General features: G+C 42.1%; 2 protein-coding genes across 13 annotated transcripts in view; one reads left to right on the top strand and one right to left on the bottom strand.

Moving 5' to 3' along the window:
• Window positions 1-20,549, bottom strand: part of ANKRD6 (ankyrin repeat domain 6) — a 174,186-nt gene that overhangs the window by 13,779 nt on the left and 139,858 nt on the right. For 8 of the 10 annotated variants that reach the window (XM_073336726.1, XM_073336728.1, XM_073336727.1 and 5 more), the window contains 3 exons: window positions 8,171-8,269; window positions 4,998-5,096; window positions 1,701-1,799 (listed from right to left, as the gene is read on the bottom strand). In XM_073336726.1, coding sequence (XP_073192827.1) covers window positions 1,701-1,799; window positions 4,998-5,096; window positions 8,171-8,269 — 297 coding nt within the window. The remainder of the gene's footprint in view (window positions 1-1,700; window positions 1,800-4,997; window positions 5,097-8,170; window positions 8,270-20,549) is intronic. The other 2 variants (XM_073336730.1, XM_073336732.1) reach the window with 1 other exon arrangement.
• LYRM2 (LYR motif containing 2) overlaps window positions 1-20,549 on the top strand; it is a 62,628-nt gene that overhangs the window by 23,412 nt on the left and 18,667 nt on the right. Inside the window, exon 5 of one of the 3 annotated variants that reach the window (XM_073336733.1) lies at window positions 7,843-7,997. The exons of the other annotated variants lie outside the window; for them this stretch is intronic. The gene's annotated coding sequence lies outside the window, so the exon portion shown is untranslated. The remainder of the gene's footprint in view (window positions 1-7,842; window positions 7,998-20,549) is intronic. 3 annotated transcript variants of the gene reach the window in all.

Below are 20,549 nucleotides of genomic sequence, written 5' to 3'. Positions count from 1 at the left end.
GGATGTATCTCAAGGAAGCTATGGACTAGATTTTCAGCTGGTATAAACTGTCATAGCTCCATTGAGGTTCTGGCCCTATGTTCATTATATATAGCCAGCACTGTTAACTTCTTCTTAGCATATGTGCAATATGCCTCAGGTGGCATGTGACCAGGATTCATCACCAAATTTGGTCCACTGGTTGAATCATTAGCTTCTCTGGCTCAGGCTGGGTACTGATGGGGAGTGCGACATAAATGCTGATCCACTCCCCCCAGCACTGTTAACTTGGAAAGGGTATTGACTGCCCTAGACCTTCAACACATCTCAAGCATTACACCATTATCAACCTGAAACAAATGGGGAAAACATTTGCTTCAAACAATGCTAAAATTACTTAGTAGAGGAAGTGGATGGAGAGGCGGTGGAGAAATTATGCCTGGTAGGAGGGGTCAGGAAGTAGCATATCCTAGGGACTTTTTTGAAAAGCCAGTTCTAATACACCACATGCTATTTGGTAAAGAATGAATAATCATGGCTGGAAAGATTTAGCAATATCCAGAGCGGGGGTGTGAATTCCAGTCAAGGCAAGGAAATGCCCCTTTCTATTTCTGTGTTGCCTTTTTATTGCATGTGTGCTAGATGAGTTGGTTGGTTCTACTGAAATCAAAACTAATGTGAACTTTTTATAGTATCTCAACATAATTAAAATGGGACTCGTATGACCTTCTACAACAGGGTCACCAATATAGACACACACAATTCACAAAGTTCTTGGACATGGGCTGGAAATTCTATAATGGATGCAAAACGCAAGGCCTCAAGCAGTTAGAGTACAGTGCTCTTTTGCAGGCTTTGCTATGTTTAAACTCAGGTATATCTGGCTCCAATTTTTGTTTTGTTTTGTTTCTGTTTTATGCCAGATCCCCAATAAAGGGAGGAAAGCAGTTTGAAAATTCAAAACCATGTGAAGTTCTTCGGTTTGATAGATGAGCCCCCCCCCCCCCCCCAGGAGTGTCTCTGAAGAATTTCCTTGGACTCTTACAGAACCCTCTAAAGATTTCCACTTTTCAAACACAGGGGAGGACTCCACCTGCAGACTTCTATTACAGTATTCGGGTGGGGCAAAGAGGATGGATCTAGACTATTCTCAGTGGTAGCGGATGACAGGACAAGGAGTAATGGTCTCAAGTTGCAGTGGGGGAGATTTAGGTTGGATATTAGGAAAAACTTTTTCACTAGGAGGGTGGTGAAACACTGGAATGCGTTACCTAGGGAGGTGGTGGAATCTCCTTCCTTAGAAGTTTTTAAGGTCAGGCTTGACAAAGCCTGGGATGATTTAATTGGGGATCGGTCCTGCTTTGAGCAGGGGGTTGGACTAGATGACCTCCTGAGGTCCCTTCCAACCCTGATATTCTATGATTCTCTGTCTTCAAAATGAGCAACCAAGGATAGCTTCCGTTCAGGTGCATGTAACAGCAGAAAACAATGCATACATCTTTAATTTTTCTGTCCCCCTCCCACTTCAAAACGGTTATAAGTAACACCTTCATTAGTCTTATCACAAAACATTTTTAAACCCCACTGTTTAGTCACTTAGTTGTTATTTTCCTCCCAGCCCTCATAACAAACAGAAAGGCAAAGTTTGATATTTTGAAAGCTGTATTTCCACAAGCTGAAGAAGAATAATCATTTTAAAAAATATTTTTTTTTAAGCTTACATTATTTTTGAGATCTGCCTGAGATCCTCCAAGTAACAAAACACGAGTACTTTGGGAATGGCTATTTTGGCAGGCCAAGTGCAGAGGTGTGTTACCTGCCTTAGGAAAGAGACAGAAAAATACAAAAGCCATCTTTAGAAAATAGACATAAGTCAAAAAACAAAGCAAGCAAACACTACCACCCCATCTCAATAAACGTGTGTCTCATTGAAGGTCTCCACATTTGTGCTCTGACAAAACAAAGGTGGAAGTGAATTCTAGACCCCGGGATCCCTCATGGAATGCCCGGCTCTCCTGTTTACACCTGGAGGGGCTGTCAGCTCACATATGCATATATGTGCGTGTTTGTGGGCACAGTGTGAGTAAATATGCACATGGTTACATTTGTCTTATAAATGTAATTCCTGTTTCTTTGCACAAAGAAACATGCTGCTCCATGGCTTTGTACTTTAATTCCTGAATGAAAGTATGTTTGAATTCCTGTGGTCTGTTAGGTAATCAAGGGTCAAAGCTATTTCCAGTCTATTAGGGTAGTTATGGAAATCAGCACATGTATAGATAATGGGGGCAGAGTGATGGTTTTAGGCTGCAGAGAGCTTGTATATTTACAATGCATGAAAGTCTTCAGGCAGAAATAGGAAAAGAACTTGGTGAGTTACTAAGGGTCCAGAGAAAAGCAAAGATGAGTTTTGTTACAGGTGGAAGTTCACATGTGGAAAAGTTTGTGTGTTTATTCTTCTGAAGGGCTGAGGGGTTTTGTTGGCCTGAGAGTTTAGGGCTTGTCTACACCAGTGAGGCAGGGTTATTTTATACTAACTGCAATTTTTTGCTTGTTTTTTCAATAAAATGGGCTCTGTCCACATGACACAATCCTTCTTTCAAATTAACTGGCCAGTTAGTGTAAATTGGACAATCCACTTTGAAAATGGCTTGAGTTCATTTTGAAGTAAGTTAGTGCAGAAGAAGGTTTGTGTGGACACATCTGCATTCTAGATTAATTTTTCAGTCCCTCCGATGGTATCCCTGACTGCATTGCTTCACTCCATGCTGGCTGACAGCAGTTTGAAAATGGGCTGACTTGCAAAAGACATGAACCATGGGAGACGAGGAAAGGAATCCTGGAAATCTGCTGCTGTGAACCTCAAGTCACAGAATTCTAGTGGCTTCAGGTAGGGTATCCTATAGTGCACCATCAGAAAAATCCCAGAATACATAGAGACCAGCAGCGGGGAAAAGCACCATGGGATACCTGCCTGATATGTTGAGAGCTTATTTCAAAAGAAGTCAGTGCTGCGTGTGCACACTGATTAAGAGGGAAGTATATAGTAAAAGCTGTATGGATACAATTATTTCGGAATAGTTATTCCACAGCTGTTAATGTGCACAAACTTAATCCAAAAGCACACACCCACACACACATGTAGACAAGTCCTTAGAGTATTTGTTTTGTTGATCTTTGTCGTTGAGCCTGCAATAGGTTTGCTTGGATCTGAAAATGTGATCAGCTCAAGTAAAAGGGTTTTAGGCATTATCAGGCTCCCTGCTTCTTTTTCATTCTCCTCCCAATTATCCTCCTTTTCATGTCTCACCTACTGCTCAAACACCAGTCATCGCTTGCACATTTTGAATTGGAAGAACTCTTAGAGGAGTCTTAAGTCTTTGATTCAACATTACTGTGTAGTGCAGTTCTGAATACAAGTCTCTGAACTGTAGCAGGCATTACAGACTTTTTTTCTCTGAACAAAGTTAAATGAAGAGATTTTTTCCCTTGGGTTATTCTCTGAAGAGCCTGTACAGTTCTTTCATTATTATCTGTTAGAAGTGTAAATTCGAGCAGCAAGGCAGAGAAATGAGGCTGCAGCACTTTGGTAGAAATTCACAAAAATTACAGAGGAAGCACAGGGAACTTAGAGCTCAAAGAGTGGACCTGGCTCCTGCTCCTACTGAATGGCAAAACTCCCATTGACTTTAGTGACAGGAACTGGACTCAAGTTGTACTGATTTGGAAAAAGACCCCTATGATTTCCCAGCCTCCTAAATATGACCGGAAAGTTACAGACTGTTCACGGATGTAAAAACGCTAGTACTGATCTCACAGAATAATGTTTGCCATAATGATGCATCCAATGAAGTGAGCTGTAGCTCACGAAAGCTTATGCTCAAATAAATTGGTTAGTCTCTAAGGTGCCACAAGTACTCCTTTTCTTTTTGCGAATACAGACTAACACGGCTGTTACTCTGAAACCATTCATTGTATAGTTTAGTTTTACCAACTGTAGTTCTTTTGAACTGTTGGCTTATTTCATAGTTTTATAGACATGTTTACTGAAATTGTATGGAACGTTTTTTAAAGGAAAATTACAAGGTAAAATAAGGTTTCAGAGTAGCAGCCGTGTTAATCTGTATTCGCAAAAAGAAAAGGAGGACTTGTGGCACCAAGTATAGAAGCTCTACATTCCTGTTGCCTGTAACAACACATAGTGATGTCCAAGAAATCTGACTGCTCAACTGGCTGAACATTCCCAACCTTAATTTAGCATATATTGCCCCTTGCTGGTTTTCAGCTTATTCCATTAACCTTTTGACTAGTGAGTGGGGAAAAAAATCTCCCAAAGGTATTTCATTTTGATCTTAGCAAAATTGTTTATGTCACGGTATATTGCACCAATTTATGATATAATTTTACAGTCCTCACTTGGTACTCTATGTTTGTGTTATAAAATATCTTGTTTGCAGTTCTGGTGGGTCATATATTCAGTTCTCCTGAATTGCTCATAAGATATTATAATAGAAAGAGAGACACACTTGGAGTTCCTCACAAATTTTTAACAAGACTAAATCCTGGTACATTAATGGAAACATTGTAACAAAAGATATACGGTTTTCCTTGTTTTGTGGTTTATGCATTCATTTGACTGTAACTTCTGATAAATTGGATTTTAATGCTATTTCCCTATTAGTTCAATTAATATTCATTTTAATCATGCCCATCACAATGAATCCACTCAATATAAATTAGGACACAGCAGAGGTTTCTCTAAGAATTCCAGTGTTCTTCAGCCATAATTAATGTATCATTCAAAGGATTACTGAGCTCCTCCTGTTTCAGCTGTCACAATACAAAATTTCCTCATGGTTGCAGTGGAATCATCCAGGCATAATTAATTCAAAGAGAATGAGAAATCCCACGAGGAACTAGACCACCACCTGTTAAGAAATGCCATTACCAGAGATCACCACCAATGAGAAACAGCCATTTTACATCGGAACTGAAAGCTCTTTCTACATGCATCTCACCTTGTTTCTGGCAAGAACATTAGCGCCTGCTTTAACGAGCAGTTTGGCAGACTGACTGAATCCATGCCAACATGCTTCATGAAGCGCTGTATTCCCATCCTGAAGAGCACACACACAAGAGCAGCAGTTTAGGGTGTTGTGTCCACACATACAGGAATGTTACATTCAGAATGTAAGTGCTGTACCCCTCTTCGGGCATTAAAAATCATTTCCCTTTTCTTGCTATCTAATTCTGTTTGGGGATAGGCATATGTATGCTAGACCTAGGCTTAAACAACTTCCATGGGCATCCTCCTACTTTCAACCCTCCCTGCCTCTACTTCACCAACCTCTGAGTTCCTAACCAAGCATAACATTATACTGACATGTGTGCAGTATGTGCTCCATTGCTTTTCTTTGTTGGCATCCTTTCGTCTGCAAGAGATGGTGGGAATTGCAGCCTATGATGTAGATGGTTTCCTTTTCAACAGTTAGAATTAGACCTGTTCATGTGTTTGTGATTGACTTGTCTTCCAGTGGCTGTCGCAGAAAGACTATAAGCCCTAAAGATAGTAACAGCTAATCAAGAATTGTCCTTTAGTGACCTGTATTTGGAACAAAAGGTGATGGGAATTCTCTATGAAGTTCCATACAGTATGATTTAACTGATGACTGTGGTGGTGTTTATATAGAATCATAGAAATGCTGGGCTGGAAGGGACCTTGAGAGGTTCTCTAGTCCAACCCACTACACTGAGACAGGACCAAGAAAGCCTAGACCATCCGTGACAGGTTGTGCAATCTGTTAAAAGCCTTCAATGATGGAAATTACACAACCTCCCTTGGAAGCCTGTTCCAGCACTTTGTAGTTAGAACGTTTTTCCTAATATCTAAGCTAAATCATCCTTGCTGCATACTAAGTCCATTACTTCTTGTCCTCCCTTCAGTGCAGACTGAGAACAATTGATCACCATCATTTCTATACCAGCCCTTAAAATATCTGAAGACTGTTATTAGGTCCCCCCCTCAGTCTTTTCTCAAGGCTAAACATGCCCAGTTTTTTTAACCTTTCCTCATAGGTCAGGTTGCTAAACCTTTTATCGTTTTTCTTGTTCTCTAGATTCTCTCCAGTTTGTCCACATCTTTCTTAAAGTATGGCACACAGTACTCCACATGAGGCCTCACCAGTGCTAAGTAGAGTAGGACTGTTATCTCCCATGTCTTACATACAACACTCTTGTTAATACACCCTAGAATGATTTTAGCCTCTTTTTTGCAACTGCATCACACTGTTGACTCATATTGAATTTGTGATCCACTGTAACCCCCTAGGTCCTTTTCAGGCAGTACTGCTGCTTAGCCAGTTATTCCCCATTTTGTAGTTGTTTTTCATTCTTATGTGTAGTACTTTGCACTTGTCTTTATTTAATTTAATCTTGTTGAATTCAGACCAATTCTCCAATTTGTCAAGGTTGTTTTCAATTCTAATCCTCTGCTCCAAAATGCTTTCTACCCCTCCCATCTTGGTCTCATCTGCAGATTTTATAAGCACACTCTCTCCTTCATTATTCAAGTCATTAATGAAAATATTGATTAGTACCAGACCCAGAACAGGCCCCTATGCACCCCAATAGATACACTCTCCCAGTCTGACAGCAAACCAGATAACTGTTCCTTAAACCCTATTATCCTCTATCCTTTGCTTTCAAATTGGTTAACTTTTTTCAGTATCTTTCCAGGTATCAAAGCTAGGCTGACTGGTCTGTAATTCCTTGGGTCCTCTTTGTTTCCCTTTTAAATGCTAGGGGAACTTAGGTACTATGTTTCCTCTTCTCCAGTCCTCTGGGACCTCAGATTTCCTCCATGAGTTCTCAAAGATAATCGCTAGTGGTTCTGAGATTGCCTCAGCTATTTCCTTAAGTACCTTAGGATGAATTTCCTCAGGCCTGCTGACCTGAATATATACAATTTATCTAAATATTCTTTAACCCATTCTTTCCCCATTTTGGCTTGCTTTCCTTCCCCATACGTACATGGCAATGGGTTTTTACACTGTGCATAGTTGAGAAATGCAGTGAATTCTCACCAGGGCACATACATTTGTGCTACAGGACTGAAGGCAAAAAATAAGATCTGGGGGTGAAAAGGGTATCCCAATACCATCCCAGAGAGGGGTAAGGGTCCTATCAGACTTTTTGCTTTCATTTTGGTGCTGGGTCTGCAGACACCAAGGAAGTTCAAGGGCTGGGGAGAAGACTCTCCTGAAACCTCATACAGGTGGCTAGTAAAGCAAACCCCATAGAAGGCTTTTGCTTTATAGTTTTGGATGTCTCCCTCTGCCTAGAACTCAGCTTCTGACCTAAGCAGAGAGAGAGAATGTGTGTGTGTGTGTGAGAGTGTGTGGTTAGTAGATACTGGCTTTTATTAATAGCCTTATCTAAAATGTGGATTAAATAAAATCTGAAGTAGAATATGAGCTTTCACATATAGACCTACTTAGCTCATGTTTTCTCTACAGTCCAAAGCACTTCCTAGAGAATCAATATTGCAGCACTACCCTATGTATTGTTGCCCCCAGGGTACTATTTAACTTGATTCTCTATCTGATTAGTCTAGAAATATATTGGGAGTCAACTTGACGGGGTAGTGGTACATTATGTTGCTCAGCAACCAGCACTTTTTATTGCCCTGTCTGGCCACATATATATTACTTAGTTGGGCAGAAGCATCTCTGATTATATCAGGTAAATGACTTCCAGTTGCAAATGACAAAGAAATGATTCCCTCCCTAACTAATGATACCTCTGAAGAGGTATCAACATGGTTCCTTCACAGACATTCAGTTCGTATCTTTGCTTAACAAACAGCACTGCTCAGCCTCCACTGACCTACACCTGCCTCACTAGCTGGCTGATTCCCAATGTTTCCTTTGAAGCCTGTGGTCTTTATCATGTTGCCAACAATCAGCATCATGAGGAGAAAGTCAGACTCCTGGCTCAGAGATGATCTACTTATGTCAAATGTAAGTAAAACAGGAGTATATTTCCAAAGGGAAGTGGGGTTTCTTATCTGCATAATTGCTATTAAATTCAAATTAAATGGTTTACTCCAGAGTATAAATTCTAAACAGCATATTCCAAAGAATGATAATATTACAGTCTAGTGCAGTTATTATCCAACAGGTCTTCTCATTACCTTGTCTTGTCTGTCCAAAGCGCAACCCTCTTGAATGAGAGTTGCTATTACATCTGTATTTCCTACAACAGTAGCTCGGTGCAAGGCCGTCTGATCACCCTGTAAAAAGAAGCAATTTATTTTAATCAGTGCCTGTCCCATCTAATTTTGAATCCATATAAATATACACATACACATACTTTATACAGATATCATACACACATTCCATATACTGTAACTATATTTACATCACACATACCATTCAAATACTGGCTGTTGTTGAAAGCAATACCAATAAACTACAATCATTAAGGTTTCCAAGAGTAATGGAACCATTATATGGTTTACTATTGCAGACTAACAGTTTAGTATCTTTAATTCCTGAAAACACCTACAGCTCATTGTTACAACTTCTCACCAGAAGACTATCCCAGATGCAATATGGGGGTTACTTAGCACCTAGTTTAAAAATTATTACAGCATTACTAGATAGCCAGTTTAACATTAATTTTGGTTCCATACTTCCAAGGACCAACAATATCTAGGGAAGAAAAGGGCATAGAATTAAGATCTCTTAGTTGTATCTCATTACATCAGTCTTACAAGATCTTATCTTTGTGCTGGTTTGTTCATTCTCTGCAGCTATTTTGAGTCTGTGGTGCTGAAACAAATTCCATGATCTCAGCCACACAGTGAGAGAGAAAAGACGTTCCACAGTACCATACAGGAGACCTGGTTCTGATTACCAGTCAGAGCCTTTCGCTTCCCAGACTGGGAATCCTGTACAGTCCAGCTCACCTACATGGTGTTTGCCAAAACAAATGAATAGAAGAAATGTGGAATGTGTACAGAAAAGGAAAGTCTGGAGACAGCGAGAAGTAATAATCACAAAAATGACTTGTCTGATACAATCAGTATGACAGACTATAATGACAGACTATAATAAAACACTAAAAAGTGAAGATTGCCATGTTTTTGTCATACTTGACTGCAAGTATTTAGATCCAGATAACTGAATATAATTGGGGTAGTTGAATAATTGAATAGTTTGCTCCCGTACAGAGGGTGCTAGACAACTGGCAGGTGAGTTATAAATTGTTCTTAAGGGGGCTGTTTTTTTCTAGTGAGATTGAAGACATTATTAATTTTTACAGCAGTATTGCCAACCCTAAGCATTCAAAAATGCCGCCAATAAATGATGAAATTGGTTTAAAATCATGAGGCTGATTTTTAAAATAATACATTTTGGGTTAATTGTATTTCTTTTCTGTGTTTTGTGCCTTCAGGGCTCATGTTTTCAAGCTTTTCTCCACTACTGTGAAAGCTAGAATTTTTTTTAAACAAAAGCTAAGATTCTCATATATTTACATGGCTCCAGGATCTGAGACCTTAAGAAAAACACCAAGTATTGCAAGAGTTGGTAATACTGAGTATTTTAAATATGTCTGAACTCTTCCATATTTCCTTAAATTAAAGCCAAAATAAAAAAAAAAAGTAATCAAAAACCCCTAAACTGAAATAACCCTAAGAGACTATATCTCATTACAATTTTATGGGTCATGTATTTATTGACAACTATTATTATGCGGCAACCACATGTTCAGGGTCTAACTGACTGCCACATTTGTAATCGGAAAGGAATTTTCCCAAGGTCAGATTGGCAAAGACCCTGGGGGTTTTCGCCTTCCTCTGCAGCATGGGGAACGAATCACTTGCTGGTTTGAACTAGAGTAAATGGTGAATTCTCTGTAACTTGGTCTTTAAGTCAAGATTTGAGGACTTCAGTAACTCAGCCAGAGATTATGGGTCTATTTCAGGAGTGGGTGGGTGAGGTTCTGTGGCCTGCAATGTGCAGGTGGTCAGACTAGATGATCATGATGGTCCCTTCTGGCCTTGAAGTCTGTGAGAAGATCCAACAATGTCACAGCATTCTAGGCTGCCACCGATATTGCTAATGCAGCATAATATTAACTTGAGTAGTATGAATGATGCACAGACCAGTTTATTCTATCATTAAAATAGAAAGAAATTCATCATTTACTATTGCTATGACACATTTACAAGGCCCAAACTGTGAAAGACATGATAATAAAGTATATAGTGAAACAGCATTTGCCTTAAAGGTCTGAAACATTCTGTGTGACAGAGTTCAAATGGGAGAGAAGAATGGAGTGGACCCATTGTAGCTTTAAATAAGGATCTTCTCATAGTGCTAACTCAATTCATTTTTATTGTTACATTATTTTTTCTTATTTCTCTTCTGACCCAATTAAAGTAATTGCAGTTAATTAAACAGACATTTAACTTACTGGCTTTTGGGAGATAACAGCTACTCCTGTGAACATTTCACTTTAATTAAAAAGAAACCAATAGCTGAAAAGCAGATAAGCTCACTTTTCACGGCTGCAGCAGCTGATCCAGCTTGGGACCAAGCCATTCTCCAAGCACCCCACTCTGCCACCAGGCAACATGGGCCAGCTTGCTTAGATTGTCTCCAGGTAGTGAAAGCATTCTCCAAACACAGAGTGCTCACTGATTGAAGGTTGGATCACTGAAATGTAAGTGCCACGTGTGCTCAGATTTGAATTAAACTGTGTTACCACTTTGATCCTAATCATATTCTACTCAAAGGCACAAAGAGACTAATTTTACTCAAAGGTTCTCAGTCATTTGCAGGACCCTTGATATTATAGAAGACTTTTCTCCTTAAGTTATAGAGCACCTAAAAGATATATATTATACTGAATACATATATTGTTTTAACCTGCCCTTTCCCCCCATTTGTAGAATTCTAGTGAAACTATTTTGTCTTTTAGGACAAAGCTAATATCAGGATGCCTTTATGTGGTCAACTGAAAATTTTTGTTTGGTTGCTTTTATTTTGTGCATCAGCTTCTCTCTGCAAGTGCAGAGTCTGAGCTTTCAAAGCAGTGTAATCACTGACTCACATTTCTCTTTCTGCATTTACATTTTTCACATTGCCTATCTCTTTCTTTTATTAAAAAATATCTCGTCTCCAAAGAGCACTTGCCCGAGCCCTGTCTTTAACAGTGAGCATTCTAGAATGCGTGACAGGATACTGTTCTGGAAATTGTTAGAAAAACAATACCTATAGTGCATATTGATTTTGTAGACAATCAGTTAAGTGTATAAATCTGAAGCAAACACTTTATGATCTTGTTTGTAAGTGACTTGCTTACAAGGGACAGTTTGCAGACTGCAAGATCAGTAAAAATGAAAAAAAGAGAATTATAGTGCTGTTGTACAGGTGCGACCTTTACCACGATGATGGAGGAGATTTGCCTGAACTGAAACATTTAGGAGATAGATTCACAAGGGGACTGAGCATTGTACCACCTAAGGCCTGGTCTACACCTAAAAATTATATTGACCTTTCTACATTGCTCAGGGCTGTGAAAAATTTCACACTCTATGTGACATCGGTCAACCTATACCTGTAGGTGCAGGTAGGTCAGAGGAACAATTCTTCCATTAACCTAGCTACTGCCTCTCAGAGAGGTGGATTAACTACATCAATGGAGAAATCCCTTCTGACAGTGTAGGAAACATCTACATTACAGTGCTACAATAGCACATCATAGCTGTGCCGCTTTTGCATAGACATGGCCTAACTTTTAGGCATCTTGCCATAGGGGCCCCAGAACAGGGGGGGCCAAGAGGCCATGGCCTTCCCACTTTTGAAAGTGGACGGATGGGCCTGGCCCCCTGCTCCTCCTCTTCCCCCTGAGGCCCTGCCCAGGCTGGAAGCTGGAGCCTGGCTTGGGTCAGAGGCACAGGGAGCCTGGGCAGCTGTGGACCCTCCACCTGCCTGGGATGGGGGGCCGAAAGCAGCCGCTGGCCCATGTCCCCACTCCTTGGGCCCCCGCCCAGGGCAGGTGGAGGGTCCGCGGCTCCCCAAAGCTGCCCGGGTGACTCTTACTATGGCCCGGCTGTGACTCTTCAGCTCCTGAGGCCTTGCCCCCAGGTCAGAAGCCGGAGCCGGGTCAGGCTAAGAGCTGCGCTGGCAGCTGTGGACCCTCCATGTGCCCTGGATGGGGGGCCTGGGAGCAGGGAAACGGGCCAGGGGCTGCTCTTGTTGGATCATATTAAAGAAGTTCTGTATTAAAATCACAAATGAGTTTGATTCCCCAGAGTTTAAATTCCAGGGTATTACTAATTAAGAGGTCTCTTGGTTTTTGGTACTGTTTCTCTCCCTCTCTGTGTGAAACTTGCAAGCTGCTAATTGTGTTAGTACATTCTAAGACAGAGTCTGTTCTCAAAGCAATTCACAGAGAGAGACTCAAAGCAATACTCTAACAACAGAAACAGCACCCAGAGACTCCCCGCCCTTTTGTTGTATTAACAATTGTGATTAAAATAGAGATAGGGGATGTATGTGGATGGATGCTTGGTGTGGATAATAACTGAATGATCAGGGAGGTGCCAGCCTAAGAATCCAGTGTCCATCGGCTGAAGAAGGCGTCAATTGGAAATAACCAGAGGACCCCCCCCCCCCCGCGGAGGGCAGACTGGAATCCACCCAACAGCCTCAAGAATGGGAGAACCAAAGAACAAGATAACATCTTGGAGCCGTCAGGAATGTGCTATCTGCTGATTGATTCAGCAACAGCATGATGAAGCAATTCCCATAGACTGGCATAGGAAGAAATTCCTATAAAAATAGACTCTAAGAAGTGAGAACTTTGGGGTCTGATTCTGCAAACCAACTTCCAAGAGCATCAGATGAGCATCTGACAAGGCCCTGCTCCCTCCTCATGTCCAGGCCACCTGGACAGTGGCTTGGCATGAGCAACTCTAAGGCTGGTAACTATGATAACAACCTTGCAGAACCTGTGTGTGTGTGTGTGTTTGTATGAATGAATGTGTGACTAAATATGAGATTGAATGGAATGTTATAGCTATAACTAACTAACTGCTTACTATGATTCTTTCTGTATTCACAATAAATGTGGTATTTTGCCTTTTTCCCTTTAATAAGATCCTGCTGGTTTTTATTTTATTGGTACAACATTTTGGTGGAGAATTGCGAAAGGGGGAATATTGGTAAAAAACCTCAGTTATTGTAAATATTGGTGTGCACACCGCCAGCTCTAGTGAGCTAGGCATTTCTATTAGGTTAACCAGACCTGCTGGCCTCCAGGAAGGTAGCAGGGGACCTGCTGGCCTCCGAGAAGGTAGCAGGGGACCTGCTGGCCTCCGAGAAGGTAGCAGGGGACCTGCTGGCCTCCGAGAAGGTAGCAGGGGACCTGCTGGCCTCCGAGAAGGTAGCAGGGGACCTGCTGGCCTCCGAGAAGGTAGCAGGGGACCTGCTGGCCTCCGAGAAGGTAGCAGGGGACCTGCTGGCCTCCGAGAAGGTAGCAGGGGACCTGCTGGCCTCCGAGAAGGTAGCAGGGGACCTGCTGGCCTCCGAGAAGGTAGCAGGGGACCTGCTGGCCTCCGAGAAGGTAGCAGGGGACCTGCTGGCCTCCGAGAAGGTAGCAGGGGACCTGCTGGCCTCCGAGAAGGTAGCAGGGGACCTGCTGGCCTCCGAGAAGGTAGCAGGGGACCTGCTGGCCTCCGAGAAGGTAGCAGGGGACCTGCTGGCCTCCGAGAAGGTAGCAGGGGACCTGCTGGCCTCCGAGAAGGTAGCAGGGGACCTGCTGGCCTCCGAGAAGGTAGCAGGGGACCTGCTGGCCTCCGAGAAGGTAGCAGGGGACCTGCTGGCCTCCGAGAAGGTAGCAGGGGACCTGCTGGCCTCCGAGAAGGTAGCAGGGGACCTGCTGGCCTCCGAGAAGGTAGCAGGGGACCTGCTGGCCTCCGAGAAGGTAGCAGGGGACCTGCTGGCCTCCGAGAAGGTAGCAGGGGACCTGCTGGCCTCCGAGAAGGTAGCAGGGGACCTGCTGGCCTCCGAGAAGGTAGCAGGGGACCTGCTGGCCTCCGAGAAGGTAGCAGGGGACCTGCTGGCCTCCGAGAAGGTAGCAGGGGACCTGCTGGCCTCCGAGAAGGTAGCAGGGGACCTGCTGGCCTCCGAGAAGGTAGCAGGGGACCTGCTGGCCTCCGAGAAGGTAGCAGGGGACCTGCTGGCCTCCGAGAAGGTAGCAGGGGACCTGCTGGCCTCCGAGAAGGTAGCAGGGGACCTGCTGGCCTCCGAGAAGGTAGCAGGGGACCTGCTGGCCTCCGAGAAGGTAGCAGGGGACCTGCTGGCCTCCGAGAAGGTAGCAGGGGACCTGCTGGCCTCCGAGAAGGTAGCAGGGGACCTGCTGGCCTCCGAGAAGGTAGCAGGGGACCTGCTGGCCTCCGAGAAGGTAGCAGGGGACCTGCTGGCCTCCGAGAAGGTAGCAGGGGACCTGCTGGCCTCCGAGAAGGTAGCAGGGGACCTGCTGGCCTCCGAGAAGGTAGCAGGGGACCTGCTGGCCTCCGAGAAGGTAGCAGGGGACCTGCTGGCCTCCGAGAAGGTAGCAGGGGACCTGCTGGCCTCCGAGAAGGTAGCAGGGGACCTGCTGGCCTCCGAGAAGGTAGCAGGGAAGAACAGATTAACCGGACCTGCTGGCCTCCGAGAAGGTAGCAGGGAGAAACAGGTTAACCAGACCTGCTGGCCTCCGAGAAGGTAGCAGGGAGAAATAGGTTAACTGGACCTGCTGGCCTCCGAGAAGGTAGCAGGGGACCTGCTGGCCTCCGGGAAGGTAGCAGGGGAAAAACGCATAGATTAAGCTATGATTTCAGAATCTAGGCTGTGTCACTTGCTAAGTAATACCAGCAGTGACAAAGAGATTGAAATATCCATGTTAAGATGTTTAAAAGAAAACAGGGTAAGCCAGTACCAGAGGGAGGAATGGAGTCAGAAGGAACTCCAACCTCACCTTTTGTTAAAGAAATTACACCTTTTAAACAAATCCTTCAAAAATGTGGGCACAGTCCTTGGACTAAACAAGCCCTAGCTGATGTCTGCACTATTTCGGACCTAGAGGATAGATTGGCTCAGTATATCCTCATATACAAACCTTCTAGTGCTGCCAAAAGAGATGCAGCAGCAATTTGGTTGTTGTGGGAGGCATGTAAGGATTCTTCCCTCCGCTTGTCTTCATGTAAAGAGGAAAAGGCACAAATGGAAAAGGGAGCAGACAATTGGAAGGTGCTGGCTACAAATACCCAAAGCCAGATGAAAATAGTGAAAGAGGCACTCCAGGAATACAAAAAGAGTGAAAAAGTTAACTCTGCAGAGGCTGGAGGGAGGCAGGTAAAGGGGGAGAAGGTCCTATGTACGGCACCCCCAGGCATAATTACAAAGAGAAAAGAGAGTAAAAAAAAAAAAAAAGTTAACTCTGCAGAGGCTGGAGGGAATTAAGCAGTTAAACTTTGTATTTCACCCAAACAACTTTTAACCGAAAATGTTAAAAAGGAAAAGTGTTAGAGCATTCTTGGTTTCTTTGCAGCCATTCTGAAAGAAAAATGGGCCCTTTTCCAAAGGAATGTCTGTAAATTAGCCAGGCAAAAATAAACTCTCTGATTAAAATCATTTGACTGGACAATTTAGTCAAATTTGCTAAAAGAACATAAGAGGGTTCTATTGGAACTTAACTGCCTCAAATGTATAAAGGGAATGTAAGATGTAAAAAACAGAGCAGTGTGGAAGGGATGTTAAGGAAAAGAAAATGTGTATGTATCTGTCTGTGTGTGTGTAAATATGTAAAGTTCTAAGGACCAGTTAGTTTTGTTTTTGTTAATGCCACTAAAAATCCATTTGACTCTTTAATTCAAAGTTGCAAAACTGACAGACCTTTTTGCTAGACACAGGTAATTAGTGTTGTTTGGCTTTGGGATTTGGCATTTAACCCTTAAAAGGTAACTCAATGCTTTACAAAATTTAAAATGTTTTTAAGTTGTGGCTGCAGCAGGGCAGTCAAAATCAGGAGAATATATAAAAAAAAAATTTGGATTCTTTGTTTGTTTTTTGTTTGTTTGTTTTTGTAACAAAATAGCAGATGAGAGTTGTAGTAAAAAAATAAAAATAAAAAAAGACAGTGCCTCTCTGAAGCAACAGCAGGGGTGAGGTGCACAAAACAAAAAGAAGCAATGTTAGAAATACTGAGTCTTAAAATGGCTCTGAGTAATCAGACTGTCACTTTGATAAAGGTACATGAAAACTCTGTAAGCAAAAAAAAGAAATAGTGACACCTTATGTAAAAATGGATCTGGATAATGTTATAGAAGTTAAACTATGGAAGGAATGTGCATTTGCCCCAGAACATGTGCAGGGTATATTGTAGAAGGGGCAAAAGAAATGCAAACATACCATGCTACTTAATTAAAATGCTATTAGGGCTCCAAAGGGAGCCACAATAGGTTGGGTTTTCTTTTTCAGATTGCTGTGTGTTTTGGAAGCAGAAGTTAAAAGTAATCAAAACTCCGGTGAAAGTTGATTGTGTCCCTTTTAAGATAGAGTCTCTGAGCTGCTGATGGCTTTAAATCCAAAAGCAGGAAGTTTCTGTGAAAATGCAAATTACCTAAATGATAAAGGAAGGAAAGAACTAGCAGCACAAAGGAGCTGCAGATAAAGGACATACCTGGTCAGCAAACAAATTGTCTAAATAAAAGGCATGGGATAACAAGATAATTTTAATAAATTTAATGATAATAAGTATCCCTGTAACAACGTATAGTGTGTATGATTTTTGGAAAAATCCTTTAAGGTCGTATGGTAATGATGCTTCTCAGTTATTACCTGTAAATACAACTTAAAGCTTAACACAGCAGGAAAAACATTATAAACTTGGTCTGCTGTATAAGAAGGAAAACTCAGGGATTTAATGACTAAACAGTGGTATAATTTCCCCATAACCCTTAAAAGATAAAAGCCTTTGAAACCTGGCCTGCCTATAGAACAAAAACAGGAAAATATGGGGGCAATTTCTCTGTTTTGCCTGCAATCAGCAAGGGTATTTGTAAAAGAAATATTTTAAGCAATAATCTGCCACCCCAAAAGGGGTAGAAACATGTTTTTTTGTCTTTCAGAAAATCAGGAAAAGCTGCCAGCTGAAAAGCAACCCAATACCATGAATCTACTGTCACAATAGAAATTGTGTTCTGTGTTCTATGTTTTGTCTTGTGTTTTGTGTTGTTGCTAGCACTGTTGTGTGTTTAAAAAAAAAATACTGAAGACCTCCAGGAACTTAAAAATAAATTAAGCTTTCTGTCCCAGCTACAGGACAGCCTGATACAAAAACAAGTACATGCCAATGTAGACTTGGTCCAAATTGGTCTGGGTAACCTAAAAGGCCGATGGAATCTTTAGTAATGGCTTAATACTACCACATGGCTTATCCATAAAAAAATATATATATATTAGAAATAGGAAACTACACAGCCATAGCTCTGGGATGCACTGAAATGCAGATACTTGCACTAGCTACTTTGGAACACAAAATGTTCTGGGTCATATTGGGAAATATTAAGGGTTTGATGCATTTGTTAAAAAAGACAGAGATCATTGTTTGACACTTATCAATATGAATGGATGCAATATGTTTCCAGTATTGTAAACCAGACTTGTTAATGGGAGAAATTGTTGTCAAAATTGCACACCAACAGTCCCTGGAGGCAAAGGTATTGAAGGTTAACCCACTCCCCATATTACACATGGGATCCTTTTGGCTACCCTGGAACTTGAGCCAGTGGGCTGGGGAGGGAGGGAAGCTATTGGACACTAGAGGTTGTACCGAATGGACTCCTCAAAAGTGGGTGTGCCTCACCTTGCCTGTTGCCCCAGAACCTTGTAGTAAAGATACATCACTAGGATCATGTATGTGGCATGAATTGGAATCACAAACTCAAATTGCCTCACAGTACTTTCTCTTGAATAGGCTACATAGAAAGTGACACTGACGATTATAAATCTTAGTGTCAAAAGGGGGATTATGTTGGATCATATTAAAGAAGTTCTGTATTAAAATCACAAATGAGTTTGATTCCCCAGAGTTTAAATTCCAGGGTATTACTAATTAAGAGGTCTCTTGGTTTTTGGTACTGTTTCTCTCCCTCTATGTGTGAAACTTGCAAGCTGCTAATTGTGTTAGTACATTCTAAGACAGAGTCTGTTCTCAAAGCAATTCACAGAGAGAGACTCAAAGCAATACTCTGTAACAACAGAAACAGCACCCAGGGACTCCCCGCCCTTTTGTTGTATTAACAATTGTGATTAAAATAGAGATAGAGGATGTATGTGGATGGATGCTTGGTGTGGATAATAACTGAATGATCAGGGAGGTGCCAGCCTAAGAATCCAGTGTCCATCGGCTGAAGAAGGCGTCAAGTGGAAATAACCAGAGGGCCCCCCCCCCCCCCCGGAGGGCAGACTGGAATCCACCCAACAGCCTCAAGGATGGGAGAACCAAAGAACAAGATAACATCTTGGAGCCGTCAGGAATGTGCTATCTGCTGATTGATTCAGCAACAGCATGATGAAGCAATTCCCCTAGACTGGCATAGGAAGAAATTCCTATAAAAATAGACTCTAAAAAGTGAGAACTTTGGGGTCTGATTCTGCAAACCAACTTCCAGGAGCATCAGATGAGCATCTGACAAGGCCCTGCTCCCTCCTCATGTCCAGGCCACCTGGACAGTGGCTTGGCATGAGCAACAGTTTGGATGAGCTATTACCAGCAGGAGAGTGAGTTTGTGTGTGTATGGGGGTGGGGGGGATGTGAGAACCTGGATTTATGCAGGAAATAGCCCAGCTTGATTGTCATGCACATTGTGTAAAGAGTTATCACTTTGGATGGGCTATCACCAGCAGGAGAGTGAATTTGTGTGGGGGGGTGGAGGGTGAGAAAACCTGGATTTGTGCTGGAAATCACTTTAGATAAGCTATTACCAGCAGGACAGTGGGGTGGGAATAGGTATTGTTTCATATTCTCTGTGTATATATAAAGCCTGCTGCAGTTTCCACGATATGCATCTGAGGAAGTGAGCTGTAGCTCACGAAAGCTTATGCTCTAATAAATTGGTTAGTCTCTAAGGTGCCACAAGTCCTCCTTTTCTTTTTGCGAATACAGACTAACACGGCTGTTACTCTGAAATCTAAGGCTGGTAACTATGATAACAACCTTGCAGAATCTGTGTGTGTGTGTGTGTGTTTGTATGAATGAATGTGTGACTAAATATGAGATTGAATGGAATGTTATAGCTATAACTAACTAACTGCTTACTATGATTCTTTCTGTATTCACAATAAATGTGGTATTTTGCCTTTTTCCCTTTAATAAGATCCTGCTGGTTTTTATTTTATTGGTACAACACTCTCAGGCCCCTTCACCCAGGGCAAGTGGAGGGGCCCGGGCTCCCTGACCCAGCTTCTGCTTAGCTGGTGGATGGGGTCTCAGGGGAAAGAGGAGGGGCAGGGGCAGGGCCATGGAGGGGGTGGGGCCTCATGGCCCCCTCTCGCTTTTAGGAAGAATCCATCACCCCTGCCTCATCTCCTAGTGGAATTCATAACCTTGAGTTTGGGACCCAGGCTCCCTATACAATGCAAGAGGAGAGTTAGGCACCTAAAAATGGGATTCAGAACAGCCAGCATGCTGAGAGGTTTGTGAATCCCACTGGTGCTTCAGCATGATCTAATCAAGGCACTTCACTTCTTCCATTATCTACCAGAACCCCAACAGTCACATTCTCTTCTTTACTGCCTCCATCAATGCTATCATCTCCTGTAAGGGTGAAAGATTGGATACTCCTTCCAATCTCACTTGTTGCCTCCTCCCACCACTCTATCTTGCTGTTTACACCATTCACTGCCCAAGTTGGTCAAATTATTTGTTGTGAACAAAATATCCTGCCCCGGGAGTGTTGAATTAAAAAAAAAAAAAATCAAAAGAAAGATAATTATCTTCACTCCTGAGACAAAACTGCTAAGTTTGGAAAATTTTAACTTTTGAAATCAAAGAGTGAACGGCAATGTTTCTTTAGCATATTGCTAATTAAAATCGGAAGGTTTAAAATAGGGAAAATTATATCAGTAAGAGTACAGTACTCCGAATAGCATCTGAATATTTCAATATTCTAAAGTAGTTGAATCAACCATTCATGGCTTTCAAGCATTTGATGTGAACTTACTATTCTCTTCTCCCTTGCTAAACAGAGAGAATCATCATGAAATCACAATAATAAGCATATTACTCTTGGACAATAGTGATAAAAGGCCAGCAGAAATGATCAAGGCAAGAAAGTATAAACATAACTAAAGGAAATTAAAAAGTCAGTTATTGGAACTACAGAAGGCACTTTGCATATTTACATTTTGGTTGAAATAATTTTAAACTTTGGGTTATGGCCCATTTGTGTTAGTTTCTTCAACTTAGATTTTCACATGGGACTCCCAGAAGTAAAATTTCATTTTTTTTAAAAA

The sequence above is a fragment of the Lepidochelys kempii genome, chromosome 3, assembly GCF_965140265.1.
Source record: "Lepidochelys kempii isolate rLepKem1 chromosome 3, rLepKem1.hap2, whole genome shotgun sequence".
Taxonomy (NCBI): Eukaryota; Metazoa; Chordata; order Testudines; family Cheloniidae; genus Lepidochelys; species Lepidochelys kempii.
The sequence above is the reverse complement of the archived record's forward strand: the minus strand, read 5'-3'. Positions and strand labels throughout refer to the sequence as shown.